Raw genomic sequence first — 14,449 nt, forward strand, 5'->3', positions numbered from 1 at the left:
TAAAGGGAGAATAAATCAAATACAGTAGAAACTTTTAAAATTCCACTGCAGGAGCCAGGCATGGTGGCTTATGCCTTTAATTCCAGGGGAGGCAGAGGCTGTGAGTTCTCTGTTGAGTTCAAGGCCAGCCTGGCCTACATAGTGAGTTCCAGGACAGCTGGGGCTACAGGTAAACCCTGTCTCAAAAAGACCAAAAAAATAAAAAAAATAAATAAAAAAAATAAAATCCACTGCAAGATATATCTGACTCTACCTCTCAATTCTGTATTACAAGACTTCCACAAAGCTCACCACATGCATTTACAAGAGTCAGCCATAACTGTCATCACCTGTATATGTGGATGTCCTTGCACCTCCCAATTCTATCACACCACTCCTGAGCCTTGGCGTCCATTACTGGATTTAGGTCATTGTCATAAAACACCACAGTGTCAGCCTCAACAAGGTTTATGCCAGTAGCACGGCTGTGGGTGGAGAGAAGGGCACAGAAAATTCGCCTGTCTCTGTTGAAACTCCTCATTAGCTCCTGAGAGGAAACAAAGTACTCAGGTTAACATTTCTGGAGAATACTGGGAGACCTTTGACACTTTTTATGCTTTGTCAGTTCAAGTTTCTTTGTAACAAAACTGTTTGATTTGTTCTGTGTGATACATGTTCCCTACTGAAGCAACAGCAACACCTATAGTACTTACCCTGGCTGTCCTGTGTATGTGCAGTACCTTCCATCACTGACCACAAGCATCTCTATGCCATGTTTAGACAACACAGTTACATGAGATACCACGCTCTATGTGGCATTTGCTGTCAGCCCAATCTGTAGGCCCCACAAGAAAGCAGCGTCTTGTTGGGGAGGGAGCTGGGCTTTCTCCTCTATCCTCAGGCAATGCCAGGACCATCTTCAGGCAAGAAGCCCTGGAGTAAGGCTGAGGAAGCGATCTCCCTAATCTCACTTAGGACAATGAACTAAAACAACAAAGAGAACACTTCTCTTCTGTAAATTATTTCCATGCGAAAACAGAACTAAGAGTGAACCAACCCTCTTCCTGAAAAAAAACAAAAAAACAAAAAAAACTAATTTACAGTATTACCAATAAAACTGGCTCTTCATCTTTTTGGGGTAGTCTTTCCAGGCCTCTGTGTGTGTTTCTGTATGTGTGCATACTTGCTGCGTGGAAACCCTATATCTGTTATGGAACATAAAATGGGCAACATAGGTCTCTTCTAGTACCGTTTTGTGCACTCAGGCTTGCTCTGAGACACTGCTAATGGGAACTTTGTAGCCTGTCCTATGGAGCTGTGGAAGGCAGTTTCGGCTTGTGACACTGTCAAATCAGAGGCATTCTTTGTGCTCTCTTCTACTGAATATTCACCGTTTCTGACCATGGCTCATCATAAGCTCTTCTATAATGAACAGCTAACTGTGTGTACAAATTGTTCAGTGGGACATTGCTTGTGTGGAAGTCCTGGATAGAGATAACTATCAAGTGTCTATCCATCCCTGAAGTCAGCAATCCATGCTGCTTTCTAGACATTTATGCTAACACAAGCTCCCACTATGTATGAATTCTCTCGTTGTGCCTGATTAAAGCAGATTATCCCTAGCAAATGTAGTAAGCAAAACCATGGGCACAGTTTAAATTTGCATTTCTCTATAAATTAGTCTAAACTCCAGTCACCTCTTAAAGTAGGCTAACACTATTCCAAAGTGACCACAGATCACCCCTGGCTGTTCTGGGACACCTAGGAACAGACTCCTAGATGATCAACATGCTCATGCTAAAACATAAAGAAGGAGTCAAACTAGAGCTCAGATACACAGTAAATACCACCTCTTCTGCTACAAGGGCCAGGGGACCACTGACATCACAGCTGTAGGAAACGAGGCCTGAAACTGATGATTCAAGGTCATACAACAGAATCACACAGGGCAGTATGATTACTGCTTACCTGTCGTTGTTCACTGTTGGCATTTTCATCAATCCTTATATAGGTGAGATAATGGAAGTTCAAGAACATTTCTAAAATGTCCAACATAAGAACCATCTGGGATAAAATCAGCACCCGACGTCCTTCGGATTTTAGCTTCTGTAGTAGGATTGCTAAAGCTTCTAACTTCCCTAAAGAAAGGAAACACCAAGTGTCTTGCAGTCCAAAGCAAGTGTATCTCATGTCACAAATCACTCCATCAGGATCGACTCGTCACAAATCACTCCATCAGGATCTACCATACCTGAGTCGAACTGTACCAGCCTCAGCTCAGGGAACTGCAGTGAGCGCAGTGCTGTCAGCTGCTGCAGCTGCCGGTGGTAGGGGCCAGTGTGTTCCCTCAGGCACTGCCTCAGGGTCCTCAGCCTGCCACTATACAGTGAGGGTGGCCTTGACACCCATAGGGAGGGTGGTGCAGCCACCACTGGAGGAATCACACAGGCTACCCTGAGGAACAGAAAACATGTGTGGTCACCATGGGGCACCTTGGAGCCTCTGGTAGCAGTGAAGCTTCTGGGCAAGGGCAGAACCCTCTGGCAACAGTGAGTGGCCAGAGAAGCAGCAAGGGCTCCTGATTCCCTCACTGAAGGGTATCATAATCCTTCATAGCCAGACGACTGCCATCAAAGGACAACTTTAGACAGACTACACCTAAATGATCAGCACAGGGCATTCTCCAGATCACAGCTACTGGTTCAGAGATTCCAGCTGGGACTCTGGAGACAGAGGAACATTGACTTCAGATGCAAACCTTCTAACTGCTACAGGTGACATGCCACCAGGACGGGCCAGACCCAGGACACCCTGCAGGCTGAAGTCAACTTGTAAGGCCACAGTGAACTTGATACCGCCTGCTAGGTTCTAGTCACCTACATCAGAAAAGCCTTCCCTCTATGCATTAGTTGAAGCTGCGTTTTGATATTTTTCTCCCAACTACTTCTATACTGAAGTGGTTGCCGGTGATTATGTAAGGATGATGAGCATTTCAAAGACAAACAAGGGCATGCGAACCAGGCATTGTGGCTCATGCCTTTAATCCCAGAACTCAGGAGGCAGAAACAGGCAGATTTCTGAGATTAAGACTAACTGGTCTATATAGTGAGTTCCAGGCCAGCTGAGGCTACAGGAAAATCCTGTTTCAAAACAAAAACAACAACAACCGTAAAAACCAAGGGCATACAAAACTGCATCTCCATCCACCTACAGAAGAATGAAACTAGATCCCTCTTTCACCTTGCACTAAAGTCAACTCCAAATGGATTAAAGACCTCAATGTGAAACTGGAAAACCTAATACTATTAGAATAAAAAATTGGCAGTAATCTACAAGATACAGGTGTAGAAAAGGATTTTCTAAATCAGACAAAAGTTGCTCAGGTATTAAGGTCAACAATCAACAAGTGGGACCTCATCAAACTAAAAAGCTTCTGTACAGCAATAGAAACAAACAAAAAAGTGAAGAGAAAACCCAGAATGGGAAAAAATCTTCACCAGTGACACATCTGACAGGGGTTTAAAGAACTCAAAAACAAAGAATGGAGAAACCAAATGGCCCAATTAAAAGATGGGCTAAAGAGCTACACAGAGAGTTCTCAAAGGAAGAAATAAAGATGGTTAAGAAACATCTTAAAAAGTATTCAACACCTTTAGTAATTAGGGAAATGAAAATTAAAACCATCCTAAGGTTTCACCTTACCCCAATTAGACTGGCTAGGATCAAGAGAACAAATGATACCAAATGCTGGCAAGGATGTGGAGAAAGGGGAACACTCATTCACTGCTGGTGGAATCTGCAAACTATGGAAAACAGTGTGAAGAACTCTTAAAAAACTAAAAATGGCCGGGTGTGGTAGTGCACACCTTTAATCCCAGCACTTGGGAGGCAGAGGCAGAGGCAGAGGCAGAGGCAGTTGGATCTCTGTGAGTTTAAGGCCAGGCTGGTCTACACAGTGAGTTCCAAGACAGCTGTGGCTACAGGGAGACCCTGTCTCAAAAAGACCCACGCCCCCCGAAAAAAAAAGGAAGACCCAGTTATACCACTACTTGGCATATACCCAAAAAGGCTCATCCTATTTATTATAGGACATTTGTACAACCATGTTTGTTGCTCCTCTTTTCACAACAGCTAAGAGATGGAAGCAACCTAAATGCCCCTCGACTGATGAGTGGTTAACAAAAACCAAGGGCATGAGAACAAATGGCTGTGACTACCACACAGAACCTGGGGGTGGCACGCACAGTCTGGCTCAGCCTAGGGAAGGACTCTCCTGTCCCTTTCTCGAGTAAACCTGCCCAATATGAGAGGCCTGAAATAGACAAGTCCTGAACACTGAGTCCAGGCACTGGAGTAACAAGGCTTCCCATTGGACAGAGAGTAACAAGGTAACCCAAGCAGACAAGAAAGAAAACAGCTATGAAGCTAAGCCTGGAAATCAGGGCCAGGGGCACAGAGACCTGTACACAGGGTTAGCACTATGAGCAAACATCCAGGCCTAGCAGGAATAGGATGGGTTGGCTATATCGCTCAGGCCACTAGGGCTTCTTCTCTATTAACTTAGGTTCTAAGTTCAACCCCTGCAATGTCTACTCATGCATGTGGCTACTTTAGTAGGGTAAGCTATAAGGCCCTAGTAACCAGACTCTCTGGTTCCAAAGTTACAAACCCCAAATCCCCTCAAACCTCCAAAAGGACAACAGGGAGGAACGCAAACTGGAATAAGAACATCTAAAAAGAACCAGGCTGGGTGTAGTGGCATAGGCCTTTAATTCTAGCAGAGGCAGGTGGATCTCTGTGAATTTAAGGCTAGCCAGGTCCACATATAAGTTCCAGACCAGCCAGGGCTACATAGTGAGACCCTGTTTTGTTTTTGTTTTTAAAAAGGAGAGAGAACCAAGCAAAAAAAAATAGATTAAAATTTTAAAAGGGGGGCTGAAGAGATGGTTCAGTGGTTAAGAGCAACTCTAACTCACCTGTTAAGAATATCCTGGAGGGATTCTTGACGTTGATTCAATGTCAAAATCAGATCACCTTTACTCTCTGAGGATGATACGTAACAGCTCGCTGCTCTAGCACCTTTCCCAAGGTTACTATCCAAAGACCAGCACCAAGGTCTCTTTCCTCTGTTGGGAAAGGAACAAATCCTCAGCAAGTCTCTGCCATATACTGGAACTTGGGAACAGCGGCGTTCATTGACAAAATGCATCTGATCCAGGCGCTCCTTCAAAAGTCTGCTTTTTTCCTCCTTGATCAAAAACACAACAGAACATGGTCAGTTGAGAAACACCACAGCAAGTTATCTCACCAAACACTCTGGGAACCCAGACATCCACATCAATATCCATAGCCCTTGTTCTGTGGAACCACTCAATGACAGGAAGAAAGATAAGGCAGTGAGCCTTCCCTTTCTTCCCAAGACATAGAGGGCACTTACAACATCAAGGAAAACAAAAGACAAGAAGAATGAAAACTAATGTGCTTGCAGTTACAGGCCCAGTTTCATTTCTTTCATTGATAAAATCAAAACTCTCTAATTCAAAGAACACATGCATCTCTGAGAGTCGTAACTTGACAAGGATCACAGAAGCCTTTGCTGCCACCACAAAGCTTCTGAAAGCCACCTGCCTCAGCACTATGCATTTGCAACTGTGTGTCCTCACATCTAAGCCTTACCTGGGTCGGCCCCGCAGCGGGAGAAGCTGGTTTGGAGGCTAGGCCAGGTTCCCCAACAGCCATGGTGCTCACTGCTACTCGACTCGGAACACCAACTACAAATGCAAAAGCAAACAGCTGATGGAGATGCAGGTATAGTTTGGTAACAGAGCACTTTCCTGGCATGCTCAACACTATGGGTTCCATCCCTAGCATTGGAAAAAAATTAAAAAGCTGAAAAGGAAAGCCAATATGCATAAAATCCAGTCCCAAAGATAGACTGCTTGACCAAGGTGTAATAGCTAACTCCTAAAACCCCCAAGAAGGTAAGAAAAGCTGGCTCTGGGACTGTAGGACTCTGGTGCATGAACATCATAGCGAGAGCTGGATTCAGGACCTCTCTAGAAAGGATGGAGCACATACCTGTCCCTGCCCAACCCAGCCTCATATCTTCCTCTTGCCCATCCTGATGAAGCAATACAGGGCACCAATGATAAAAAGTAATGACTCCCTGCTTGCCCCTGCATCAAATCTACCCACCACCTCTAGTACAGAGCACAAAAAGGCAGGAGTGGGACCTCAGAAGAGAAGCTGGCAGAGGGTATGACAGAAGCTAGGAGCCCAGCAGCTGTTCAGGATGCACTAGGCAGACAGAGCACAGTACAAAACTTGTATAGAGCACATGACTCTGCTCTCAGGGAGTTTAAACACACAAAATTTATGTGATATAAGCACATCTCATAGTTCTCAAAGTTTCCTATTAGAACACAGTGGGGCTGGGTTATAGTCAACCAGTATCTTTGAAAGCAATGGAAAGAAAAGATAAACCAAGATGATACCATAACATATCTGTGGAAGACAGTCACAAACAAAGCTTTGATATGCAGAAGGCCCATGGCCAGAGATACGGAACACCTCCCAATCAATCCGAATAAGAGTCAGGAAGAAGCTCCCACCAAGCCTTCCCCCTGCTCAGAACACCCTACCTTGTGGGGTCAAGGGTGCGGGGCTGGGGCCACCGGCTGGAGGCTTGCTTCCTAGGGCACCATGCACAGCGCCCGCCTGAGACACGGTCTGCATCACCACAGGGCCAGGGGCTCGCAGGTAGGGCTGCCCAGGGGCTGACACGATCTGGAGGACGCTGCCTGCAATCATAGGTCCACCAGGAGCATCAGTCACAGGCGTGTGCATAGTACAGCTACACGCTTATCACTTCCAAATAGTAGAGAAACAAATAACTACACTGCAGACCCAAAGCCACATTTACACAAGCAACAGTACATAGCTCAGTAACTCTGATGGAGGAGAATTCTCAAAGTCCTTGATGGAGAACCATCTGAGTACAACATCAAGAAAAGACCACTAATCCTTGCACATAGCCAGGTACATAACCACTGAGAACTACAGTTGTCCCAGGGCTGTGAAAGTCACAGAAAAGCACCCAGATGCCATGTGGCCACTGCCAATGAGATTAAAAACTGCTGGGAAGAGCTGAGCTTGGCCCAGATGCCCATGGCTTTAGGGCTGCCCTTTAAAGAGCCTAACACTTTCTATGGTGTGTACCTGACCCTTCTTCTTAAGCACATGACAAGGAAATAATTGACCACCAGCTATGCTCATGGATGGCCCTGAGTCTGAGATCGCAAACCCTGGGAAGATGGAAATTAAAACCACATGAAATGATTTTCTATCGGGAGAGTTGTCATCTAGCTGAGGGTCCAAGGCAGGGTTGGGGATTGGGAGGGAACCACAGCATGGTATGCAAGTCATTGCCCCATATCACTGGAGATTAATTTTAGGGAGCTACTCAAATTTCATTCCCTCCTTTTCTTTTAAAAGAATAACCTGGTGTGGTGGCGCGCGCCTTTAATCCTAGCACTCGGGAGGCAGAGGCAGGCGGATCTCTGTGCATTCAAGGCCACTCTGGTCTACATAGTGAGTTTCGGGACAGCTGGGGCTACAGGGAGACCCTCTCTCAAAAAGACCAAAAAAAAGGAATAACTTCATGTTGTTCTTAACCAAAAGTCTGAAAGGTTTGAACCTGAGACTTAAAATTAGAACTCTTAACTGGGCATGGTAGCACAAATCTTGAGGTCTCAGCTACTTGGAAGGCTGAGGCAGGAGGATGGCTTGATCTCAGCCTGGGCAATATAGTAAGAACCCAACTCAAAAAAAAAAAAAAAAAAAAACCACACACCAAAACAATACTCCAATAGCTGTATGAAAAAGAAAATAATTTCCCTTACATGAATTGCTAGTCTTTTGGCATTTTTGGAAAAATTCATGTTAGAAAGATGTGAACATTTTAACTCTGGTTTACAAAATAGAAAACTCTCTTCAAAGGGTAGATGATATTAATATAAAAATGAGTATCACTTATTTAGGGTACTGTCAAAATGACTCATGGTCATCTCAGTGGTCCTCAACAACCCCTGAAGTGAAAATTAACACCATTCCTGGGTGAAGAGTCTGAAACTTACAGGGGCCCATTATTTGCCCAAGTCACCCTACCAACTAGGACAGATTCTCAGGCACAGTGCTAACGGTGGCACACCTGTCCTTGTCAGTGTTATTATCAGCAGGTTGTCTCTTACCTTGGAGCTGTAGAGGTTGGCCTGCTGTGAGCTGCCTCAGCTGGCTATGTGACAAAGTGAACTTATTCCCCTGGAACTGTAGTGTCACAGGTGTCTCTGGCTGGGCAACACGGCTCTGTGGCCCTGCAATGGATGCCAGCTGAGCTATTTTCACTACCTCCCCACCTGTTGAAACACAGAGGAAAAGATGAACTAACAGAACACCATTTTGGGAAAAGTTGTAGATTGTTATATGACAATCACTAAAAATAGTAACTGTCTAAACTCAAGTGTCTTAGAAATGCTAATTAGGTATTACTTTCTACCACTTTTAGAAAATAATTATTTTAAGAGAAAAGAAAAAACACAATAAAATATCAGATTTTAATAGTTAATCTATTTAATCACAACTGACAGGGGACTTAAGATATCAGATATTACTAATAAATATTGAAGGAACATTTTTTTACTTTTCTCTCAAAATAATAAGAATAAAAAGAAACAGCAAATATCAAAAGTAGCAGAAATGTACTTGCAACAATCTGAATACTCTACAGAGGACTTACAAAATTTGAAAAAGTATGTGTCCAACTAGGTTCACAGGCAAGTAAGTTCATGTCACTGACATGAAAAAATAATAAATTCAATCACATTCGCTTTTTTTTTTTTTTTTTTTTGGTGTTTTGGAGACAGAGGGTCTCCCTATAGTCCCAGCTGACCTGGAGACCTGGAACTCACTATGTACCAGGCCGGCCTCAAACTCACAGAGATCCCCTGCCTCTGCCTCCCAAGTGCTGGGATCAAAGGCGTGCGCCACCACACCCGGCCCATTACATTCACTTTTACAATCTAAGAACATATTTCAACACGTAAGACATAAAACTGAGACATAAAGTTTCATACTGATTCAATTTGAATCATAAGATTTGATCTGTAACATTTACTGACAAAAAATGTGAAACTGAATACTGTTTTAATATTTTAGAAATGTAACTCAATGTCATCATGTTCCCAACTGAAAAGTCTTCACTTCACCAATATCTGATCAGCAGCTTAAAGAGGTTTTATAGTCAATGGGTGCTATCCAAGTTCAAATATTTCTCCCAAGAAAATCCATGCCAGAATTAGTAATGGTGTACCATAAGGAGAATGGTTAGTAAAAGACAAGAAAAATACCTGAAAAGACCTTGGACACAGAATTACAGTGGACAAGGAAGGGGAAATGAAAAATCAGAGACAGATTTACGCGCAGACATTTAAATCTCCCATCTGCCCTCCTTGGTCCATAGGTGAGTAAAGGCCAGTTGAATCACCCATTTTACATGTTTTACTACACATAACTCCTCCCCACACCAATGTAACTCTCATCTCCTATGGAAACACTGGATAGACATAGTTTTCTCCTCTCATATGACTGCCTAGGATAACCAATCTCCACTGCAGGCCATAGAAGAGACTTGTGATGAGAAAGCTGAGCTGGACTTCCCCCTCCTTCCATGCTGCTTCTTGCTCCCGTCCCATCTTTCCAGAAAGGCCTCAGTGTGACTCTGCTACACAGGAAGAAACAATTCTATGATCTGTATTTTAAGTTAGTATAATTTCCACAACAGGATGGATAATAATCTGTAAACTGGAAAAACTGCTTATCCCACTGTACAAAATTCTGGGTTAGGAAAAACTGGTAATATTGTATTGTTTTCGTCATTGAATTGTGACTAAGAAACATCTCTGTTGAGCAGGTATTCATGCCAAGTTTAAACTTGGAAATATATGAGAAACCAAAAAGAATTAACAGTATCTGGAAACCTAATGCTAGTTCATGTAGCCTCACCACTTGGCCCCTAGAGTGGACCCAGGGTCTGCTGGAACAGAACCATGGCTGAGGCTAAGCAGAGGTGCCAGCCTTGAACACCAGTGCAGCACAGGAGGAAAGCAGAGCTGGTGAGTGAGGAGGAGAAAGAGCAGAGAAGAGCAGGACCCTGGATGGTGACCTCTGGTGCAGCCCCACACTGACAGATATCATGCTCCAGGCCTGGGCTGAGGGACAGACAAAGGCAGTGGACAGCAAAGGCTCCTCAGATATCCCATGTTCCTGACACACTGCTCCAGAGCAGCAAGACCCTGGACAGCAAGGCCACTTACTGGGCAAGCGGGCCTGGGCCTGCGAGGTGAGCACCAGCCGCTGGGGCGGCACGCTCTGCCCAGCCACCAGCGAAGGGGCCTGGGGCGGGGGCAGGGGTGGGCCTGGGGTGGAGGCCTGAGCCCGCAGTTTCGCAGGATGGGCTGGGCCCGCTGCTGTGCTGGAGGTCGAGGTGGGTTGGTGTCGAGGCGCACCGACGGAAGCCTGAGAGTTCTGAAACGGGGCTGCTGCTGCTGCAATCAATAAGGTTGTTTTGTGCAAAGCTGTTAGAGGTTCTTTATAACATGCAGTATTTTACACCCGAATGTTAAAAGAAATTACATAAACATTACTTCAGTCTCTCAAATGAGAAGCCCGCTCATAGGAAACAAACATGGAGGGGCTGGTGTAATCCTTATGGTGAGAAAAACTTAAGGTTCTGCCGGCTGCCAATTTGTGAGGCTTCCTATGAGCTGACAACACATAGGGCATACATCTTGGACTAGAAGTCAGCCTGTCAAATGCTGCCAACAGTTAGAAAGCGCTCTGTAAACACAGATGCACTTGCTCTTATCAGTACAAAAACCCCATGCTGCTATTCTCAGCTGAGGCTAAAGGGTCACTTCTAGGACCTTTCCTGCCTATTTACCTACCCTTCAAAGCAACCACAGGTGAAGCTAAAGCAATGACAACAAATGCAGCAGGAAGAACTTTCCTGAACAACTATGACATACTTCAAGGAAAACATTTTGCAGAGGTCCTGTTACATGCTTAGCTAAGAGGAAACTTTCTTCTGTAGGAAAAACCCAGCATAGGAGCAAAGTCTATAGTCAGGCATAGTGCTATATGTCTACAAATCCCACCATTCAGGGGAGTGGAGGCAGGAGGATTATAAGTTTCAGGCTACATATCCTGTCTCAAAAAAAGAAAAATGGGAAGGAAAGAAAAAACCACCCTGTCTTCAGTTCATCAGGATCTGCAGGTGGCACCTATGCAGGTCATTCGGCGGTTTCATACCCTCAGCAATGGCTACAGCATTCAGTGGGGAAGAAACATAGTGCCAGGAGCATCTCCCCACGGCATTCTACAACAGAGAAATGTTTATGTGAGATACCTTTTGCATCTGGGTTGGCAGAGAATGTGGCAATTGGTGGCCGTCCTCGAACCTGGCCCTGTGGAGTAGCTGTGGCTGTGTTGGAAGTCGCCATCCGGGGCGGGTGTGTGCTGGGGAATGCCACAGTGCGACCCTCAGGCTTCTGGCCATACTGTACAGGCTGAAACAACCTAGATGACCATTGGCCCAAGCAGAAGACATACAGAATCACCACACTGCAAAGAACATGGGCTCTAGAAGACTGCCCCTTTAAGGCCAGCTGGTGTCCCCAATTCAGATAGGCAGGTTAAAGAGGCATGGGGCAGGAACAGGGTGACTCTAAATACTGTTGGTAAGAATCCTGCCCCAAGCCTAGGAGAGCTGTTGACAAACTCTATACTCAAAGATGGTATATCTCCCCACGTGCAGTAATACATGGATAACAATTATTAGGTATGCATCAAATTATGTTATGAGAAAACACCTCTGGAACATAACAGCCATGTTATAACTATAGGTTAGACTAAGAGCAAAGTGAAAGGAAATCCTCTATCAGCACAATGTGACACCAAGGCAGTTCAGAAATGGACAGAAATGGCAAGACCTGGGAAGGTGTGCAAAGTGACCAGGCAGCTGGTCTGAATATGATCAAGATGGTGTGAGCTCTCTGACCTAGAAAATGTGAAGACAAACGGAGCCAGCCATTGAAACCTTTAACAAAGCTCAGATAAGTACAAGTGGGTGGCCCTGTCTGTGGTCACAGGGTTACTGGCTCTCCGAGTAGAAATGGATTCGTGAGTCTTAGGCTAAGCTAAAGCCTGTTGCCACTGTGGCTACCAAGAAGGGCCAACAGGTCACAGTTCCCAAGCAAACCAGGTCTGCAAGAGGTTTGAGGATGGGCTTCCAATCTGTACAATTGGCCCCTTTATATCTAAAAAGTACCTATCCCCCACCCCACACCTCCTTCACACAAGCACAGGATTTTGCTTATTTCTCATCACTGGGTTTAGTCTGTTCTGAATCATTTACACTTTGACTTTATCAACTGTCTATCTCTTCTAGCCTCATGAGCTCTCTCACCCCACCAAATCATCATTTTACATCACTGTGTTGTCACTTGAAAGAACAAAAACTTCATTGTTGTTGAGTGGACCCCTATATCAGCCCATGTTCATGCCCACGAGCACACACTGCACTCTACCCAGTCAGATGTCTGTTCTGATCATGCCAGATAGCAGACTGCTCAGCCCTAACATCCTCCTAAATCCTAAAGCTTCCTTCATTAAAGTTAACCAAGAAAAATGATTCTCAGGATGGTAACCAGCCACATTTGCTGCTTGGTGAGTATCTCCACATGGCTGTGCTCACCAAAACTAAAGACATTCAGGACATTCTCCAAAAGCACAGCTTTTATTATCATCACTGACAGCTCAGAGTCAGCTGGCCTTATGGCCAAGGCACCTGACTCCAAACCAGCAGGAAGCCTGTGGAGCAGGTTAACAGGCCAGACGAGCTACATGCAACTCCTAACTTTGTCCACATACCTGCTGGCCTTCAGCTTCACTGCTGCTGGCCGAGCTGATGGAAGCGGTAAAGTAAAGACTTCCTCCATGAGTTTCCGAGTCACTTTTTTCTTACACAGCAATTCTGCCTCATGGCGAGTGATTTTATTTTCTAACCCAATGAGATCAAATATAGAAAGATCAGTTTCCTAAGTAGGAAAAGAAAAACAAAAGAAGAAATATTCTGTATGAGGTGGCTGAGGAAAACATTTGACCATGAATCAAGGTACAAGGTAGGAGTCAACAGGGTAGGCTTCTGTTCCAGGCAGTATACCAGGCCCTCCCCTGCTTAGACTGGGCAGGCCATGCTCCTCAGAGAGCCAGATCTCCTTTGCACAACGAGACAACAGCTCTTTGGCCCTCCCCAGGATCTTATGAATGAAGAGACACAAGACACAAGACACTGAGACACAAGCTGGAGCTACAGAGAAGTATATCCACAGACAGCTCTGGTCTGGACAGTGTAGAAACAAACAGCAGTCTTCCTCAGGAGAAGGGAAGGGCTAGGTGTAACCTACACACGCTTACCTGTATAGTGGAGTGATCCCTACAAGGCTCACTGCAGACACTACTCAGTGCTAGACAAACACACAGAGTGGGAGAGACATAAGAGGGCCTGGCCCCAGTCTATTGGTAGTCAGTCAGAAACATGACCACAGCCCTAGCAAGTGAAAGTGCCCTGCCTTCCCCAGAACTACCCATCTGTATTTTTAAAGACTTTTGGACAAGAGGAAGGTAAGAGATAAAAAGAGGGCCACAGAAGCCCTCATACTGCTGGAGGGGAATCTGGTGATCTAGCTACAGTAGCACAATTGGCAGCTCCTCCAGCAGGTAAAATGACCTACAACACTACTTGTAGTGTACTCCAAAGAACGATAAAAACCCTGTGTATGCCCATCCTGCAGGAATATCCTCAATAGCATTACTAACAATAGCCAGAAATGAAAATTTCAGGTATCCATCAGCTAATTAAAGAATAAAATGTGGGGGCTGGAGAGATGGCTCAGCGGTTAAGAACACTGGTTGTCTTGCAGAAGACCTGGGTTCGAATCCCAGCACCCACATGGCAGCTAACAACTGTCTGTAACTCCAGTCCCAGGGGATCCAACAGCCTCTTCTGACCTCTGTGGGCATTGCACAACACGGGTACACTTACCTACATGCTGGCAATACATGCATACACATAAAATAAATAAATTTTTTTAAAAAAGAATAAAGAATAAAATGTGGTCATTACAACACAATTATTATCTAGCCTTTAAGAGGAATGACATAGACTACAATGAGGATAAGTCTTGAAAATGCTAAATGAAAAGAAGCCAGATACAATTCCATAAACTAGCCGGGTGTGGTGGTGCTCGCCTTTAGTCCCAGCACTCGGGAGGCAGACACAGGCGGATCTCTGTGAGTTCAAGGCCAGCCTGCTCTACATAGAGAGTTCCAGGCCAGCTGGAGCTACAGGGAGACC

General features: G+C 45.0%; 1 protein-coding gene and 1 non-coding gene across 15 annotated transcripts in view; both read right to left on the reverse strand.

Moving 5' to 3' along the window:
* Window positions 1–14,449, reverse strand: part of Ep400 (E1A binding protein p400) — a 152,902-nt gene that overhangs the window by 38,139 nt on the left and 100,314 nt on the right. For 11 of the 14 annotated variants that reach the window (XM_029556478.1, XM_029556474.1, XM_029556476.1 and 8 more), the window contains 10 exons: window positions 12,964–13,130; window positions 11,441–11,610; window positions 10,350–10,580; window positions 8,229–8,393; window positions 6,621–6,779; window positions 5,656–5,750; window positions 4,956–5,227; window positions 2,231–2,433; window positions 1,948–2,117; window positions 330–526 (listed from right to left, as the gene is read on the reverse strand). In XM_029556478.1, the coding sequence (XP_029412338.1) occupies window positions 330–526; window positions 1,948–2,117; window positions 2,231–2,433; window positions 4,956–5,227; window positions 5,656–5,750; window positions 6,621–6,779; window positions 8,229–8,393; window positions 10,350–10,580; window positions 11,441–11,610; window positions 12,964–13,130 (1,829 nt within the window). The remainder of the gene's footprint in view (window positions 1–329; window positions 527–1,947; window positions 2,118–2,230; window positions 2,434–4,955; window positions 5,228–5,655; window positions 5,751–6,620; window positions 6,780–8,228; window positions 8,394–10,349; window positions 10,581–11,440; window positions 11,611–12,963; window positions 13,131–14,449) is intronic. The other 3 variants (XM_029556480.1, XM_029556482.1, XM_029556481.1) reach the window with 1 other exon arrangement.
* Window positions 801–932, reverse strand: LOC115067769. Its single transcript, XR_003847134.1, has one exon. It is a non-coding gene; the product is annotated as a small nucleolar RNA SNORA49 (small nucleolar RNA).

Source organism: Nannospalax galili, unplaced genomic scaffold, assembly GCF_000622305.1.
Source record: "Nannospalax galili isolate Female #2095 unplaced genomic scaffold, S.galili_v1.0 scaffold566, whole genome shotgun sequence".
In the NCBI taxonomy this organism is placed as follows: domain Eukaryota; kingdom Metazoa; phylum Chordata; class Mammalia; order Rodentia; family Spalacidae; genus Nannospalax; species Nannospalax galili.